The sequence below is a fragment of the Bos javanicus genome, chromosome 7 (assembly GCF_032452875.1).
Source record: "Bos javanicus breed banteng chromosome 7, ARS-OSU_banteng_1.0, whole genome shotgun sequence".
In the NCBI taxonomy this organism is placed as follows: Eukaryota; Metazoa; Chordata; class Mammalia; order Artiodactyla; family Bovidae; genus Bos; species Bos javanicus.
Window position 1 is genome coordinate 4,772,898 of NC_083874.1, and position 18,228 is coordinate 4,791,125.

The 18,228-nt window shown below is 53.2% G+C and overlaps 2 protein-coding genes across 3 annotated transcripts; one reads left to right on the forward strand and one right to left on the reverse strand.

The window, feature by feature from the left end:
* Positions 1-1,134: 1,134 nt before the first annotated feature.
* LRRC25 (leucine rich repeat containing 25) lies at positions 1,135-10,921 on the forward strand. Of its 2 annotated transcripts, none has more exons than XM_061421549.1 (4): positions 1,135-1,261; positions 5,831-7,224; positions 7,789-8,456; positions 10,484-10,921. In XM_061421549.1, exons 3-4 carry the CDS (start codon positions 7,798-7,800, stop codon positions 10,620-10,622), a joined length of 798 nt encoding a protein of 265 aa, XP_061277533.1. In that variant the 5' UTR covers positions 1,135-1,261; positions 5,831-7,224; positions 7,789-7,797; the 3' UTR covers positions 10,623-10,921. The 2 variants fall into 2 exon arrangements, with proteins under 2 accessions (XP_061277533.1, XP_061277532.1); XM_061421548.1 differs by having other exon boundaries at positions 1,148-1,261; positions 7,789-8,579.
* Positions 10,922-13,607: 2,686 nt separating this feature from the next.
* On the reverse strand, positions 13,608-15,965 carry GDF15 (growth differentiation factor 15). Its single transcript, XM_061421546.1, has 2 exons — positions 15,566-15,965; positions 13,608-14,523 (listed from the first exon to the last, which is right to left on the reverse strand). Exons 1-2 carry the CDS (start codon positions 15,846-15,848, stop codon positions 13,880-13,882), a joined length of 927 nt encoding a protein of 308 aa, XP_061277530.1. The 5' UTR covers positions 15,849-15,965; the 3' UTR covers positions 13,608-13,879.
* Positions 15,966-18,228: the final 2,263 nt, after the last annotated feature.

Here is an 18,228-nt window from a genome sequence, read left to right on the forward strand (position 1 = left end):
GTAGGCGAAAGATCGGAATTAAACAGAAGAATTATTTGGAAAGAAGTCCTGGTCCAAGTGAGAAGTGAGACGGTGGCCTGCAGGGGGCGCCAATGAGCTTGCTCCACGCGGCCGCGTTCCCAGGAGGCCCTCAGGGAGCCCGCGCAGAGCACGTGCCTCAGAGACTTCCTACCCGAGGAAGGCAGGGGCTGAGGCGTTTTTAATCAACTCTCCTTCGGTCTGTGGTCAGGGTTGCTCCCAGGAGAGCAATCTGGGCCAACGGCGTGGCCTCTTGTGACCAGAGCAACCTCAGCAAAGAAATACCCCTCTCGCAGGTGGAGCGCGGTTGCTGACCGCAGCTGCCCTGGTGCCACGTTTTGTTTGCCAACCCCTCTCCCAGAGGCATTCTGTGGCTTCTAAATTTTTACTATCACCAGCGAAGCCGTGTGACCTCAAACAAGGTCTTTCCATTTCCATGAAAATCAAGCTTGGCCTTCTGAATTCGATTTTTGTGCCTGATGGACCCTCAGCTGGTGTACGCGTCACACACGTCCCCGGTACCCGTCACATGCTCACGTCTACCTCTGTCTCCCAGTCCTTTCCTATAGTTGTTTTACAAAGAAGGAAACAGAGGCACAGACAGTTTACTGGCCCCAGGACACACAGCAATGAAGTGGCTGAACGAACCTGTCACTGTTTGCTGAATTAATGCACAGAGATCCGCAGTTGCCCGAGCTTGCTCACACTCCAGGTTTGTCCCTAAGTTGGCTTGGCCATCTTAGCCCAGCACTCGGGCTTCGTACCTGGCTCTGGTCCCAACCTGCCAACTCCATAGCCCCTCTGATACCTCAAGATCCCCAGGGCCTGTAAACAGCTTCCACTGTGCCCCGGCTCCTAGCACCGTGTCCCCCACCCTCCCCGGGGTGAAACTGAACCCTGAGAGTAGCTAGACCAAGGCCAGGGGATAGGGGGGTTGGTGGTTCAAAGGCCGTCACAGGGGACTTCCCTGGTGGTCCAGCGGTTAAGAATCCACCGGCCACCGCAGAAGACAGGTTTGATCCCTGGTCCAGGAAGCCTCCACGTGCGGAGGGGCAACTAAGCCTATGACGCCACAACTCCTGAAGCCCGAGTGCCTAATGCGCATGCTCCACAGCAAAAGCGGTCACCGCGATGAGAAGCCCAAGCCCTGCAACTAGAGAGGCGGCAACCAAGAGCCCGAGCAGCCAGAAATAAATAAATAAGTAAAAGTTTAAAAGCTTAGCTACAAAGGCTGTCACAGGAGGTAAGGAGGTGGCAGGAAGGGGCTGGGGCCAGATATGGGGAGGGCTGGCCCTGGGGAGACTCGAGGTGGAGAGGGGCTGGTTCTGGATAAGAGTGAGCGCCCTGGGACAGGGCTGGAGCTGGATGTGGGGCAGGGGAAGCCCTTGGCCCCACTCCGGCTCTCCAGACTAGGGGCCTCTGGGAGCAAACCGAGGCCACACCTAGCACGGGGTGGGGGTGGGGGAGGAGGTACAGGGAGATCAGAAGGTGTCGGGTGCATGTGACCAAATCGAGGGACCACGAGTTGGTGACCCCAAGGCTGGGTTACCCCAGACAACCCCCTGCATCTCTGTTTTTGTCTTTGGGGGAGACCTCTGAATCTAGGTATCTCTGGGGTCTTTGGGATGTCTGAATTTTTGTGGGTATCTGGGAGTTTCTGAGGGGCTTCCCAGGTGGCTCAGTGGTAGAGAATCCACCTGCCAAAGCAGGAGCTGCAGGAGACTCTGATTCGATCCCTGGGTAGGGAAGATGCCCTGGAGGAGGAAATAACAACCCACTCCGGTATTCTTGCCTGGGAAATCCCATAGACAGATGAGCCCGGTAGGCTACAGTCCGTGGGGTTGCAAAGAGTCGGACAGACTAAGCGACTGAGCATGCACACATGGGGGTCTCAGAAAGTCTCTAGAAGTCTTGGAGGCTCTCCGAGGTCTCTGTACTGACAGGCTGGGCTGCGTGGGACTCAGATCAGCAAGAAGGGGAGCATGAAGACGTGTCTTCTGGAAGTTTCTGGTTCCTCTCAGCCAGGGTAGGGGCCGCAGATCCCAGAACCGTCCCTCTTCCCACAGCCTACCCATGGCCTGGGGGGGCGGGGGCTGAAGCAGGAAGGGCCAGGCCCCAGCTCCCCCCGCCCCCCATCTCTAGCACCCACTCTCTCAGGCCGCAAGTCCGCTTGTCCCTCCCCACCCCCCACACCAAGCCCGAGTGCCTTGAACCTTATTTCCTCATTTCCTTCACTTCGTTTCCTCATTTCCTCCTATTCTAAGGGGCCTCAGCATTGGAATCCACCCAGAGCCGCAGTGACTGGTGCCCCTTTGTCTCTCTCCTGAAAGCCCGAGCGCTTGTCTGTGCCTCTTGGCTGATCCCAGTGTTTGGACTGAACCGGCTGCCTGGGATTTGTTCACATGATATGATAAGATTCTAAGGGAAAACATAAAAACGCATATGGGGAGCTTGTCCCTCCCATTCATCTGCCACTAAGAAGTAACCCCAGGTATTTGTTTTTTCTGTTTCATCAGAAGTCCTTTTTAGGAAGCTGCTTTAAAATTATTTATTTATTTGTTCCAATTAACACACTCACTGAGAGGCATTTGCTCTCACCTAGATCCACTCTCTCCCCAGGGCTTTTGCACTGGCTATTCTATCTCCCAGATGCCCTCCCCAATCCCTTTATTTAAACAAGCCCCTTTATTCTTTGCAATAAAGTCTCCTTTGATCATCGGGTTAAAATGTTGTCACCTTCCCTGCTTGCTTCCCAACCTTATTTTCTCTGCCACCTGTTACATATTTTCTTGATAGATTTTTGCATGTTGCCAGCCTCCCTGATTCTGCAAGAACTCCACAGGGACTGGGAGTTGTCTGTTTTGCTCATGGCTTTATCTGCAGCTCTTAGACCAGCGCCTGGCACACAGTAGGAACTCAATAAAGGCTTATGGAGTAAGTGAACGAGTGTTTCCTGATTGTTTCAGAGATCTATAACTTCATTTTCATGACTCTGTGGCATCTCCCAAGGTAAACAGCCGTTACTGATCTAACCAACTCCTTAGGTTGCTTCTGATTTTTTTTTTTTTTTAATAGAGTACCTCAGTGAATCACCCTGTAGCTATGCTATGCTTTTTGGCTTTTTTTTTTTTTAATTTATTGAAGTATAGTTGATTCACAACGTCACGTTAAGTTTCAGGTGCCTTTCTGTTTTTAATTGTGCAAAAGTACATTAACATAAAATTTGTAATTTTCCCACTTTAAAGTGAGCAATGCAGTGATTTTTATTACATTCACAGTGTTGTGCAACCACCACCCCCTGTCTAGTTCCAGAACATTTTTATTACCCCAAAAGGAAATCCTGTGCACACCAGCAGTCACTCCCCATTCCCTTTCCCCAGCCCCTGACAGCCACAAATCTACTATCTGTCTCTGTGGATCTGACTGTTCTAGACATTTCCTACCAGTGAAATCATACACCGTGTGGTCTTGTGTGTGTGGCTTCATTCATCCAGCACAATGTTTTTGAGGTTCATCCACGACATAGCGTATGTCAGAGCATCACTCCTTTTTTAAATAATTGATTTATTTATTTTAATTGGAGGCTAATTACTTTACTATATTGTAGTGGTTTTGCCATACATTGACATGAATCAGCCATGGGTCATCCTGAACCCCCTCCCACTTCCCTCCCCATCCCATCCCTCAGGGTCATCCCAGTGCACCAGCCCTGAGCATCCTGTCTCATGCATTGAACCTGGACTAGTGATCTATTTCACATATGATAATATACATGTTTCGATGCTATCTCTCAAGTCATTCCACCCTCGCCTTCTCCCACAGAATCCAAAAGACTGTTCTTTAAATCTGTGTCTCTTTTGCTGTCCCGCATATACGGTCATCGTTACCATCTTTCTAAATTCCATATATATGCATTAGTATACTGTATTGGTGTTTTTCTTTCTGGCTTACTTCACTGTACAATAGGCTCCAGTTTCATCCACCTCATTAGAACTGATTCAAAGGTGGCTGAATGGTACCTCACTGTGGTTTTGATTTGCATTTCTCTGATAAGGAGTGATGTTGAGCATATTTTCATGTGTTTGTTAGCCATCTGTATGTCTTCTTTGGAAAAATGTCTGTTTAGTTCTTTGGCCCATTTTTTGATTGGGTCATTTATTTTTCTGGAATTGAGCTGCATGCTGCTGCTGCTGTTGCTGCTGCTAAGTCACTTCAGTCGTGTCCGACTCTGTGTGACCCCATAGACGGCAGCCCACCAGGCTTCCCCGTCCCTGGGATTCTCCAGGCAAGAACACTGGAGTGGGTTGCCATTTCCTTCTCCAATGCATGAAAGTGAAAAGTGAAAGGGAAGTCGCTCAGTCGTGTCCGATTTTAGCAACCCCAAGGACTGCAGCCTACCAGGCTCCTCCGTCCATGGGATTTTCTAGGCAAAAGTACTGGAGTGGGGTGCCATGAGCTGCTTATATATTTTTGAAATTATTTCTTTGCCAGTTGCTTCATTTGCTATTATTTTCTCCCATTCTGAAGGCTGTCTTTTCACCTTGCTTATAGTTTCCTTCATTGTGCAAAAGCTTTTAAGTTTAATTAGGTCCCATTTGCTTATTTTTGCGTTTATTTCCATTACTCTGGGAGGTGGGTCATAGAGGCTCCTGCTGTGCTTTAGAGCGTCACTCCTTTTTGAAAAGTTTATTCATTTGGCTTCACTGGGTCTTAGTTGCGGCAAGTTGAATCTTCAGCTGAGGCATTCAGGGTCTTCTCTTCGAGGTATGCAAACTCTTAGTTTTGGCATGTGGGATCTAGTTCCTTAACCAGGAATTGAACCCAAGCCCCCTTCATTGGGAGTGCTGCGTCTTAGCCACTGGACCACCAGGGAGGTCCCAGAGCTTCATTCCTTTTAAAAAATGTATTTATTTACTTTTGGCTGTGTGGATCTTCGTTGCTGCATGTGGGCTTTCTCTAGTTGTGGTGAGCGGAGGCTACTCTTCATTGCCGTGCACAGGTTTCTCATTGCGGTGGCTCCGCTTGTTGCAGAGCGTGGGCTCTAGGACTCTCGGGCTTCTGTAGTTGCAGCTCCCAGGCTCTAGTGCGCAGGCTCAATAGTTGTGGCGCATGGGCTTAGTTGCTTTGCGGCATGTGGGATCTTCCTGGACCAGGGACTGAACCCGTGTTTCCTGAATTGGGAGGTGGATTCTTTACCTCTGAACCACCAGGGAAGCCCCAGCATCATCCCTTTTTATGGCTAAATAATATACACTGTGTGGATGGACCACATTTAGTTTATCCCCTCATCAGTTCGTGCTCCTGTCATTTTGTAAACACGCACCTATTCGAGAGTCCCAAGAGTGGGATGCTGGATCTGAGGGCCCGGGCATTCAAAATTCCCATGACAGGATGCCTTCCATTGCTCTGAGCCACTGATGCTCCCCCAGCAACGTGTGGGGTTGCTTGTCTCCCCACATCCTGGCCAGCACAGGGGGTCATCACACTTTTGAATTTTTGCACATCTGATAAATATGCAAAGCTCCTCAGAGTTTGAAGATAGAAAGGGGCAGAGTCTGAGGAGAGGGGAAAGCATGGGGGAGTAGACTCCAGCCTCCCAGAGTCCAGGAGAAGACTTTTGACATTTATCCCATTTTACAGATGTGGAAACTATGATAAAGAACAGTTAAGGTCAAGCCATGAGCCAGGGGCTGGAAAGGATTTGAACCTGGTCTGCCTAAACCCAGGACCCCAGTGAGGCAGAGACCCTCTCCCAGCCCACCTGTGCCCATTCCCTCCTCAAGCCCTCATTTTGTTTTTTTCCACACCACAGAGGATGAGATGGTTGGATGGCATCATCAAGTCAATGGACATGAGTTTGAGCAAACTCTGGAAGTTGGTGATGGACAGGGAAGACTGGCGTGCTGCAGTCCTTGGGGTCACAAAGAGTCGGAGACAACTGAGTGACTGAATAACAATGTGGCATGACTAGAGATTGAACCTGTGTCCCTTGCATTGACAGCACTGAGTTTTAACCGCTGGACCACCAGGGCAGTCCCCCCAATCGCTCTTGTGTTACTATTCCTGGGCTCTGACTCAGGCTGCCCTCTCCTCCTGAGACTCCAGGCTCCTGGAAGGGTGCCCAGGCTCCCTTCAGAAGGATCTTTTCACACAGTGGCCCTCCCCTGCTCACACACCTGCCTTGGCCCTGGGAATAAAGCCTGGCTTTGGAGGCCTTCGCTGCCTGGCCCCAGCCCATCGCCAGTTCCTCCACTTACCCTCGCCCTCCAGCCACCCCACTCCTAACGAGGCTGTCACTCTTAACCACTCTAGCCCAGGCCGGCGTGGCTTCTCAAGCGACAGCGCGTGTGCTCCTGCTGTGCCTTCTCGCTGCAGTCTGCGCCACCTTCATTTCTGCCTGCGACTGCAACTCTTGCTTCAAGCCCCAGACCCAAAGTCCTCTTCCCAGCGAGCCGTCCTCTCAATGCCCCCCACAGCATGTTCATACACAACGAGAGCTCTGAGTCTGTGGGAGAGGGTAAGAGCTTGGAAAATCAAAGGCAGGTTCTAGGAATCCTTGGCAAATTCCCATTCATGTGTTGAAACCCCACCTCTAATGCCTCCTTCTCCAGGAAACCTTCCAGTACCCTGACCCTCACTCTGACCTTGACCTGACTCCGTCAGACTGGGGGTGTCTGTGTCTAGCTTTATCTTTTTCCAAGACTGGATGCTCCTAGAGAAACCGACCAGGGGCGGAGCCTCTTGGGGGGCTCAGCATGGATGAAGTTTGTTGAATGAATAAATGAACGCGTGGGTTGGGAGTCAACTGAGCTGAGACTGGGAAGTGAGAGTGAGTTGATGAGGTAGCAGTTAGTTGGGGTGTTATTGGGGGACATATAGTCATTGAGTCTCAGCAAGAAGGAAGCAGGCCTGCCGCCCCTGCCCCTCCCGTGAGAATCCCGATTCTTGAGGCCTTCCGTGGCGGGAGGGGAACGGGGGCGGGTCTCTGGGTCTTCTTTATTCTTCCCCTCTGCACTTCACTCGGCACCAGTTCCTCTTCCCCATGCATGAGTAGCTGGGTGCAGAGCGTGAGGAGCGCCAGGCATCGCAGTGGATCGGAATCCGGGGAGGGTCGGACCCTCTGACCCCCCACGTCCAGGTGAGCCACCACTCCGCCGGCAACTTCCAGCACGACCGAGGCCAAGGCCAGGCAGTAGGACCAGAAAGGTAGGAAGGAGGCATTGGAACTTGGGTCTGTGCAAACCAGAGCCGGGGGGGTGGGGGGTGGGGTGGGGTGGGGTTGGGGGTGGGGTGGGGGGGCGGTACTCGTTAGCGCTGCAACCCAAGACTCAGACCCAGACTCCCAGTCCCCTGCAGGTCAGTAGGAAGGCAGAGGGGCGGGGTCGTTTCCGGGGCAACAGCTCATTTGCATATAGTCCTGTCTTGGCCGGCTAGCTCTCCCGAAATATTTGGGGAAATTGGGCAACCTAGCCCGAAGGGGCACATCTGAAAGAAAGGGAAGGGGCTGACTGGGCCAAGTCACCTCTTTGCCTTTCAAGCCCCTGAGGCATCAGGGTTAGGTACCCATTCCCCAGAAGGGGAGACTGAGGCCAGAGCCAAAGAGGAGCAACCAGCGAAAGGCTGCGTTTTAACACTTCAGAAGTGGCCTGAGCTATAAAAATATATACATCTATCTATCTATCTATCTATCTATATATATATATACAAGTGGCAAGGGGGAGGGTGACCACAAGCTGAGGTCGGGGCTTGGATTCCCGTGTCTCTGCCTAGGTTGCCTGAATGGGGGGTCCCCTGATGTGGGCGCTCCTGTTGCCACTGCTGCTGCACCAGGCAGGCAGCCAGACGTCGTCATGCAGCGTGCTCTCGGGGTACATGGACTGGACCAAGGAATACTTTGACACTTGCCTCAACTTCAGTGGCAAAATCCTGACCCAGCTACCTCAGAACCAGTCTCTGCGGGCCAGATCCGTGCAGCTCCTCGACCTGTCTGCGAACGGCCTTCAGCGGCTCCCGTGGTCCTTCTTCAGGGACCTGGAGCAGCTGCAGTTGCTGATTGTGACCAACAACTCCTTGGACTTCGTGGACAGGGCGCTGGCCAAGCGCTGCGGCCTCGAACTTCTGGCTGACTGCAGCTGTGCCCTGTTAGACTGGCACACAGATCGGCAGGATAACTGCTCTGGCCCAGAGCTTCCAAGGTGCCTGGATGTGCCCACTGGTGCCTGGCACAACCTCTCTGTCTTCTTGGACGTGAGCTGCCCCTCTGGCCTGACCAAGATAGCCATTGGCGCCCTGGCGGCCAGCGGAAGCCTGCTCCTTGTGCTTGCTATTGCTGGCCCGGTACTGGCCTGGAGATTCTGTAGACATCGGATGGACCAGAACCTGAGCAAAACCTGGGCTTCTCAGGATGGCTCCAGGTCTGGCTCGGGCCGGCAGCCAAGGTACAGTAGCCAAGGCCGCAGGCCTAAGTCCCCAGCCAACACCCCGCCCAGATCTTCCACCCCTGACTACGAGAACATGTTCGTGGGTCCACCGGCTGCCAGACACCAGTGGGATGAACTCAGGTGAGTGACCCACACACGTGTGTCTGTGAGTCTCTGGAGCTGGATGGCCAGGGTCCAACTCCTGGCTCTGCCTCTCATAGGCTGTGTGATCTAAGGCAAGTAGTTTCCCCTCTTTGGGCCTCAGTTTCTTCCTAGATAAAATGGGGTTAATAACAGCCCTCTGCCTCACAGAGCTGGGATAAGAATTAAGTGAGTTCCTGTATAGAAGACACACGTCCCCCCGCATGACCTGCAAACCCAACTTCTGGCTGACAAGGGTGTGGAGGGAGGAGGCAGGTGTTCAAGGTGGTGGGGGCTCTGTGGTCGTGGTCAGCAGCCTAGGCTTAGATCTCGTGTGACCCCAGGCTGCCTTTGAACCTCTGTTTCTGTCTCTGTAAAATGAGACCACATCCCCATCTCCCCCTGACACATAGGAGATGCCAAGAAAGCCATCTGTATCTCTCTACCCCCACAAAGCCCTGCCCCCCAAATGGGCTAGGCTTAGACAGATGGGTCTGTTTCCAGGTTGGATGAGAGAGGGGGTTTCTGGGGGGCAGGCACAAGGAGGAACAAAGCCCTGGAGGTGGGAGAGGACAGAGACTGCTATGAATGTGTTTCAAGAAGGCAAGACTTCAGGGCTGAGGTTGGAGGGGGCTGGGAGGACCCAAGCAGGAAGGGAAGAGGGTCACAGCAGAATCCAAAAGATGGGGAGGCCTGTGGGAAGTTATTGATGAGAAATGAGAGCACATGCAAAGCAGATACAAATACGGCTCAAAAGCAGAAGTGGTCTGCGGTAGGGGGTAGAAGGCACCAGACTTCCTAAGGCAGTGTATGTTCTGATGCCCGCCTCTGCTTCGCTGTCCCCAAGATCTCAGGTCCAGGCTCCTCTAAAAACATTGTTTACAACAGAATGTGTCAATCTCACCCTACACCTCACAGTTGCAGAAATAGAGTTTCTGGAAATTCCCTGGTGGCCCAGTGGTTAGGACTCTGTGGTTTCACTGCTGAGGGTACAGGTTCAATTCCTGGTCCAGGAACTAAGATTCCACAAGCTAGGCGGCCCAGCCGGAAAAAAAAAGAAAGAAATGGAGGTTCTGGGGGGCAGGGGAATGGCTTGCTCAAGGTCAGAAGCAGACACTAGAACAAACCCTGACTTCCATCCCCATACAACCATTTATGTATTTTGGAGTAATTTATACTAAAGTATAAATGACTGATAGACACCACTTAGTCTATAGGGCCTTTGTTCCAGGAGGAGCCAAGGAGTGGGGTTAGGATGTTCTGGAGGCAGGAAAGTTCTTCTCTGGGGTCTTGCCCACCATAGCAAGACATTCCTAGAAGCTACCTCCTCCCCAATCTATTCAATGGGGAAACTGAGCCTCAGAGATTTATTTTTGTATTGAGGCCCAAAGTCAGTTGCTTCAGGAGACCTGGGGGAAAATTTACCATCTGAAGGGGCACTGATTCAGCTCCAGGCACCAGAGCTTCCAGTTTTTCAAGAGGAAACCAAAAACTAAATTTGAATGTAAAAAAAGGGCAACTATCTCAGCTTTAAGGAAGAAAAAAAAAAACAAACAAAAAAACCCTGCCATGACTCAAGGTCCTCGGACCACAGCATTACAATGCTGAATGCACAGAATCGCTACTCCCTGCTTGTTTTCCTCACAGAAAGTTGGGCCAGGCTGGGAGACCACTGCCAGGGTCCTCACTCCTCTCATATGTAATTTCTCCAGGGGATCTTCCCGACTCAGGGATCGAACCCGGGTCTCCCGCATTGCAGGCAGACGCTTTAACCTCTGAGTCACCAGGGAAGCCCCATAGGTAATTAGGAGTGGACTCAATCACCATGAACTACTTTGCCTCTAAAAGCTGATGTGCCTGCTCCCTGAGTCCTGCCTGACCTCCCATCTGTCTTTTCCCCATAGGTCTCCCCCTTCAGAGGGCGGCGACTTCTACATGACCTATGACAGCCTCCAGCATGAATCCCAGCCTGTCTACTGCAACCTGCAGTCGCTGAGCCAGGTCCCATTGGATGACGAGGAGTATGTGGTCCCTGGGCGCTGAGCAACATCTTCACCATCTCAAACTCCAGCCTGTCCCCTTCCAGGTGATGGGGCATTCTGGCTCCTCCCTGACTTCAGTCCTCCCGTCTGAGGAATGGGACCAGGGGAGGGTCATCCTTGAGGCCCCAGAGCGGCTCTGGAGCCCCATCCCTAGCCCACTCTGCCCCCCCAGGCCACTCGGCTGCTAGAAGGGGAGGAGAGACCCCAATGCGGATGGGGATGGGAGAGTCAATGTGTGAACTCTGTTGGCATTCCCTGTCAGTGTGCAAGCATTGCCCAAATAAATTCTTCAGGACAGACGAGGCTTGGTGAGCGGGCTCCTCAGAGTGCGGATTTCTTGAGCTCCCAAGACAAGAACTCTGAGACTCCTCAATTGCTCCCAACCACCCAGTCTCTCCCCTCTGTCTCTTTCAGGCCCCCTTCTCAGATGCCTGGTATCCAGTCTTGGCCCCCAAGGCAGCCCACACCAGCCTCAGAAGGGTCTTTATAACTCAAGAATAGGACTGTGCTCCTCCCCTGCTCACACACCCTCTATGGCTCCCCAGTGCCCCCAGATTCTCAGCCTGGTGGTTGAGACCTGCGTGGACCCAGCCCTGTCCAACTCACCACCCTCTCCCATTCCTCTGCCCTTCTGATCTGGGCCTCCTCTCCCATCAAGCTCACTTCCCTCCTGCAGCTTTCATTTCCTGACACCCCTTACGCATGCCATCTGTCTGCCCAGATTGCCATCCCCTTCCACATCTTCTTACTCTTAAGCATCTGTATGCAGGTGTAGAACTCTGGCCTGGGCATCAGGAGGCACGGGTCCAATTCCTGACCCGGTCGTGAAATCTCTGGGCGTCGGTTCCCCCACGTGTAAAACAGGGTGATTAGAATTGGTCTCTAAGGTTGCTTTAGCTCTAGTATCTTGAGACACCGTAATCATCCTTCTGGGTCTAGGTACAGCGCCACTGCCACTCCAAGAAGCCGTTCCTGGTTCTTCCTCAGGCGGGTTCATCACTGCCCAGCTCATGCCTCAGCTGGGTTTCCTGTCAGCTGTCCCCAGCCTGGCTTCTGTCAAGCCCTCAAACTACGGGAGACAGAGCAGGACACAGACAGCCCCAGTCCTGGGAGGTCAAGCCTGGACCAGAGGGAAAGTGAGAGCCAGGATCCCCAGAGAGAGATGAATGAAGGCGTTTTTAAAAGGCTGTATGTAAGAGGGGAATCTGGAGTGGGTTTTGAAGGATGCATAGGTGTTTGAGAAGTAGAAAGGACAAGGCACGCTGGGCAGGGGGACCAGCTTGGAGGCATGAAAAGACACAGGGGCAGTGGCGTCCAGCAAAGGCAACACTTGGTGTTTGGGGAAAGACAGCGTAGCCTCTGCTGCCTTTGGGTCATCCTGACATTGAGTCTTATTGAATCACACCACCTGGGAGTGATCCAAAGTGGGAGAGGTGACCTATGAGGGTCTTCAGCTTCCTTGCACCCCTGCATCCCAGTCCTACATGGCTCAAGCCCCAACTCCTGCCCCCAATCATCTATCTCCGTCCGTTCACTAATGCATTGCCTGGGTTGACTCCTTGGCGCAGTCCTTACTGCAAATCAGCTGCTCCCCTATGACTGCTCTCTTACTCATCTATCTTGTTCTCATTTGTCTCCTGCACTTGACCGAGCTGGAATGGAGTGGTTTTTGCCTACCTTGTCACTTCCTCTCCTCAGGGTGCAGCCAAGGCCTGGCACAAAGTGGGTACACATTAAATACATTCAGGGGCACCTAGTCATTCCAATCTGCCTCTGGGTGGGGGGCTTCTCGGGACACGTTGCACTCACTGCTGGAGCTGGAACTGTCTCCTCCAGACCCCTGTTCCAGTTCCTCAGGGTGAACAGGCAAGTGAGGAGGGGGCTGGACTTGGCACATCTCAGCAATTCCACGATCCTAAGTAGAAAAGGATTTAACCTGGGAGATATGACGTGCATGAAAATTTCACACCTTTTGTCTCCCTACTCTCTCTTTTTTTTTTTTTTTTTGACACTGGTATGAGGCATGAGCCATGCTCAGCTCCCTGACCAGGAGTTGAACCCATGTCCCCTGCAGTGAAAGCATGGAATTTTAACCACTGGACCACCAGGGAAGTCCCTCCATGCATGCTCTTTTTATATGAAAGGATAGACGCACCATTAACATGAAGGGAGGTGCCACAACAGCAGAGGGAAGGGGACTCCTCTGGGTCGGTGGTGGATTCACACACAGTGCACTTGATGGCAGATGGACGTGACTCTGGGCTGCCCATGTTTGGTAGGGGACCCCCATGGGGGGAGAGACTGCAAGATGGTGATCAAGACGGGGCCAGATACCTACAGAGACAGGAGTACCAAGAGAGAAGACATGGAGGGAGAATAAGACCCCAAAGGGTCTCAGAAACAAAAGCAGAGGAACAGGGAGGTAGAGAAACACAGAAACAGCGAGAGGGATGTCCCCGGCTGCCTGTGGGTCCCATGGATGTCCTGACAGTGAAAAGAAAGTGTCAGTTGCTCAGTCGTGTCTGACTCTTTGCCACCCCATGAAATGTACAGCCCACCAGGCTCTTCTGTCTTTGTCTGCAGGCAAGAATACTGGAGTGTTGGGAGTGTTGACAGAAAACAACAAAATTTTATAAAGCAATTATCCTTCAATTAAAAGCTAAATTTTAAAAAACAAAATCACACACACAAAGAGTACTGGAGTGGGTAGCTATTCCCTTCTCCAGAGGATCTTCCTGACCCAGGGATCGAACCCCGCCCCCCTCCTGAATTGCAAACAGATTCTTTACCGTCTGAGCCACCAAGGAAGCCCACTGACATCATGAGCATCATCCAGTTTCCCGGCATCCCCAGAGAACGTCCTGCCACCCATTCCCTGGCCTGTTTCAATCATCCCATATCAGATCCCCTGGGGGAACTGAGGCCAACGGGGCTGGGGGTGGGGCTCTTCCCAAGGTCATTGACTCCAGCCTGGACACCACAGAGGGCTGGTCAGACAGCCTCACGTTTATTACCAGGGTTTTTCATAAACACACACCCTGTCAGACCACCCCTCCCCAGCCCTCTAGTCCCCAGGCAGACGACCCCAATAAATTAATAATAAATAGAAATATAAATACATAGGTTTGGGGGGGGGGGAGGGAGCAGACAGCAACGGTTATGAATAGGGTATTTCAGGTTCCAGGAGCCCACTAGACAGGGAAGGACAACTAAAGTCTTTCCAGTGCGTCCATGCCATAAATGAAGGACCAGGGCCGCTCACACGCAGTGACAGTCCTTGGCCACGAGGTCGTCAAAAGGCGTGAGTGACACGCGGCCATCGCTGTCTTGGTGCATGAGCACCACCGGCTCGTAGCTGGCAGGCACGCAGCAGGGCGCCGGCGCAGCATCAGGGTTCAGCCCATGCAAGCGCGCCTGCATCTGCGCGTGCGTGTTAGCGGACCGGAAATGGCTCGGGCACGCGCCGATGCACATGCGCACGTCCAGCTCCCGCGGCGCCAGCACCCAGTCGGCCCAGCCCAGGTCCTCAAGCGACGCGCGCAGGCTCTGCAAATGACAGCAGCGCCCCTCCCCGAGCGGGCAGCCGTCCCGAGTGTGAGCATGCGCGTGACGGCGCCCCCTGGTGGCGCTTGGCCGCCAGTGCAGCTCAAGCTGGGGCGGTGCAGAAGGCAATGCCTCCTGCAACTGGTCCGGTCTTGCTAACAGTCGCAGGCGTATTGAGGGACCCCGGGAGCCTCCGAGTCTGAGCTGTCGCCGTAGTGGCCGCGTCACGTCCCACGAGCTCCACGCCTTCGGGGACAGCCGGAGAAGGGCCCGATGCAGGCGGGAGGCTGCAGGGAGCCCCTCAGTTAAGTTGACCCGGGGGATGCGCAGATGCAGGTGGCCGCCTGGCCCAAGTCGCACTATGGAAAAGAGGAAAGAAAGCTAGTCACTCACAGGCCTACTGTGTGCTGAGCGCGGGACGGTGGTGGTGGTGTTTGTGCCATTTCCTCCAACACCCCAAGCTGGATCCTACCTCAGGGCCTTTGCACAGGCTACTTTGTCTACCGGCCACATTCTTCCCCTGAATCTCAGCGTGGCTGGTAACATACCCCTCCAGCCTGACTGAAATTGGCATCGATCGATTTCATTTGGTTGTCTATCATTTGCCTCCCCCAAATGAGAATCACAGCAGCGACTTCTGTCTCCTTGGTCACCACTGTGCCTGGCACACAGTAGATGCTTAGTATCCGCGGGAATGAATGTATATCTGATCTTTAGAGAGTCTGCGATTCCAACACTGTCTCTGCCTCCTTTCTCCTGGAGTCCCACGGCACAAGTGGGATTAAGGTGGGATAAAAGCTCTAGCTTCTGACTTGACTCCTCCCAGTTCCTAACGCAGCCCAGATCTTGCGCCTGCTCCGCCTGCTGGAGGCTCGGTGGAGAGAGTGAATATACTCCACTCCCTCGCTAAGACACTAGTCACATGCACCTTTAGCAGAGTCTTGGCGCGCGATTGCATCAGATTCGGAACCAGCCCAGGGAGGTTTAGCGCATCTCAGTGCACCGCTCAGTCCTCCCCGCTTCCCTTTCTTCCGCGGGACACCTGGATCTTTCCCCCCCGGGAAATCCCCCGTACAAACAGCCCTTTCCTTATATCCAAGGGCAGGGACCACACCCCCTCGCCCGACCTTGTCTCTGGGTTCTCCTGGGTTCTTTGAGTCTTCAGCGGAGGCGCTGGATTCTCTGGCCTTAGTTTCCCCATGCGACCCCGGGAGGTGTTGTAACATCTCAGATTGGCTAAGCCTCGCCTGGTCCCGCTGCACATCCGGTCTTTTGCTCCCGCAAGGGGCAACTTTCTTGCCTGGTTCACGGATGGGGAAACTGAGGCTCGGCGGTAGGTCTAAGAACCACCAGTTAGATGATTGGAGATGCCCAGGGTGGGGTCTCCGAAATTTTACTCACGTTTTGGAGTCACTATCCGGACTTGAGGAGGGGGGATGAGGTCCGGGTTCGAGTCTTCCCAGGTCTGGTTCGCTCGAAGCCGTGTCAGCAGATCTTCGTAGCGTTTCCGCAACTCCCGGAATCTGGAGATGTCCGGGCTGGAGTGCACGTTTGAAGGTCCCTGGAAAGTCTGGAGGTGCTCCTGGGTCAGAGACAGGGCGCCTCCCGACCGCAGCCAGGAGAACATGAGCAGCATCAGCAACATCCGAGAGCGATGTGGTGCTGCCGGTCTCTGACCAGGCATGGCTATGTTAGTTAAGTTCTAAACTAGGACTGACCGGTCGCTGCTGGACCGGCCTTTATATTCCCTGGACTTTGTCCGCCCCCGCCTGCCTGGTCCCGCCTGCCGTGGGTGCAGAGTAAACACTCCAGGGACCAAAACTGGGCGGGGTCTTCCGCTGCTTTTCAGAAGGCAGTGCTTTTGATGTCGGGGCGTGGGTGGGGGGGGATTGCTCCTAGGTATGCTGGGGAACCCCCCTCAAGAGCCCTCTGAGCCTCAGTATTCTCTACTGTGAAATGGGGTCATCATCCCACCTGGACTGGTGGGAAGAATAATTTTCTCAAAAAATATTTATTATTTACTATGTGCTAAACCCCATAGCAGGGATTTAAGAGGTGGTTTTCTTCTCTGATGAGATTCCCCCTCTCCTCTCTGCTCAAGTCAAAGGCTGAAGATAGTGAAAAGGAAAGAAAAAAGAGGAAAAAAGGGCCAGAAATAGCCAGAAAGTGCAAACTGGGGCAAATCATTCCTATCCATCACACCTCTATTCCTTCACCTGGAAAGTAAAGATTGAGACTTTCACTTGAGAGAAGGTCAAACAAGGTATAAAGGACAGGGCCAGGCACAGAACAGGTGCTTGATAAACTGGGTGTTTTTGCAGTTACTCATCCTCAGCTGGGGAACTCCTATCCATTCCTCAAAACCCTACTCAAAAAGCCCCTCCTCCAGGAAGTCTTCTCTGACATTACTTTTCCAGGCTCAGCAGTGTGCTTCCAACCTCATTCCTTCCTCCAGCCCTGCCTTGACCACACAGTACTGGGAGTGCGTGTACTTGGCCCTGTCTGCTCCAGACTGGCAGCTTCTTGAAGGCTTGGACAGGGACAATGGATCTGGGCCCTGATCCTTTGGCTGGGCCTGAAAAGGAGATGGCAGGGAATTAGGGTGGTGAGGCTTGGTGAGGTGGTGAGGGCAGGGAGGGCTGCTGTCAAATCTAGCTGCTAGATAATGGAGGGGCAGCAGGTACTCCAGGAATACCCTTCCTCCTGGGGCACCCAGACCTTGTTCTACTGCTTGGGACTCCTGGCCCCGGGCATCCTTCCCTGTGCCTGCTCCCAGCTCCCTGGCCTCAGAGAGGGTGGGCAGCTGTTCAAAGCAGATCGTGGGGGTGTGTAAAGTGTGAAAAGGATATGTGCAGGGAAGGGGCTCAAGGACTTATTAGGGGTCACACAGAAAGGATCCCCGTGAAAGAATGGAGTCCAAGTCTCTCCCACCCCTGTGGCACACACCCACTTGCTGTGTGAGCCCAGCTATGCCTCCAGCACCCCCTGAGGCTCAGTCTCAGCCTTTATGCAGGGATTCAGAGGTTCCCCTGGCGATGCTCTGGGCTTAATAAACACACGAGTAAATGCGCTACCATCCCGACTGTGGCTGTTCGGGAGGCTGGGTCTTCTGCACCCACATCTTGGCACACAGAGTAAGTCCTCAGTAAAGGGTGCAGGACTGAAGGGACAGGGATGCCCCACAGCCACCGCACCACACCCTCCTCCCGACCCCCACCCCCCCTGCAGAGGCCAAACCCTGGAGGCAAGGCAGAACGCTGAGTAATGCTTAACACGGCAGGGGCTATTCAGCCAGGATCATCATGCCCAGGCTTGACTAGGGGTGGGTGGGGCAGAGGGGGCGCTGTCTGGGATGGCATCACTGCAAGGTCAATATGGTGAGAAGCCAACATTTACTGGACTCCAGGCTGTGGGCACAGTTCACACGCACTCCCGTTAATGGATAAAGGAACTAAGCCCCGGGGGACTGGTGTGTGTCTAGGGCTGAAAGGTTGGACTCCACAATGGGCTTGGACTCATCAAGCCTTCAGTTGGGCCATCTGTTACCTGGCATTTCTAGGCTTGTGAGGGGTTTCTGAGATTCCTCCATTTGTTACTGGTTTTCCTCCCAGTTTAAAAGCCTCATGAAGACTTTGCCCTGATCCTTGATCCAACAGTCTGGACAGCTCTTGGCTTCAGAGAGGTGAGTCTGGGTCCACGTTCCTGTCCCTCTTCTCCTTGACTGTGACACCTGCAACAAAAGATTTCAACCTCAGTTTCCCCATCTGTAAAAGGTGTAAGAGCACAGCCGCGCCCCCGCAACATACACACAGGATCGTGTGTGAGTGGGAATTTTTGCACACACTGGGTATCAGTGTGTGTGTGTGTGTGTGCATGCTTAGTCACTCAGTCGTGTCCAACTCTTTACCCCGCCATGGACTGTAGCCTGCCAGGCTCCTCTGTCCATGGAATTTTCCAGCCAAGACTACTGGAGTGGGTTGCCATTTCCTCCTCCAGGGGCTCTTCCCTACCTAGGGATTGAACCCATGTCTCGCATTGCAGGCAGATTCTTTACTGCTGAGCCT

Excerpts from the sequence above, each read along its gene's own strand:
- GDF15 (XM_061421546.1), bottom strand. The coding sequence starts at position 15,848 with ATGCCTGGTCAGAGACCGGCAGCACCACATCGCTCTCGGATGTTGCTG. Across the intron at positions 14,524-15,565 it reads CCGGATAGTGACTCCAAAAC|TGCGACTTGGGCCAGGCGGC; the intron begins GTGAGTAAAATT and ends TCTTTTCCATAG.
- LRRC25 (XM_061421548.1), top strand. The coding sequence starts at position 7,798 with ATGGGGGGTCCCCTGATGTGGGCGCTCCTGTTGCCACTGCTGCTGCAC. Across the intron at positions 8,580-10,483 it reads CACCAGTGGGATGAACTCAG|GTCTCCCCCTTCAGAGGGCG; the intron begins GTGAGTGACCCA and ends TTTTCCCCATAG.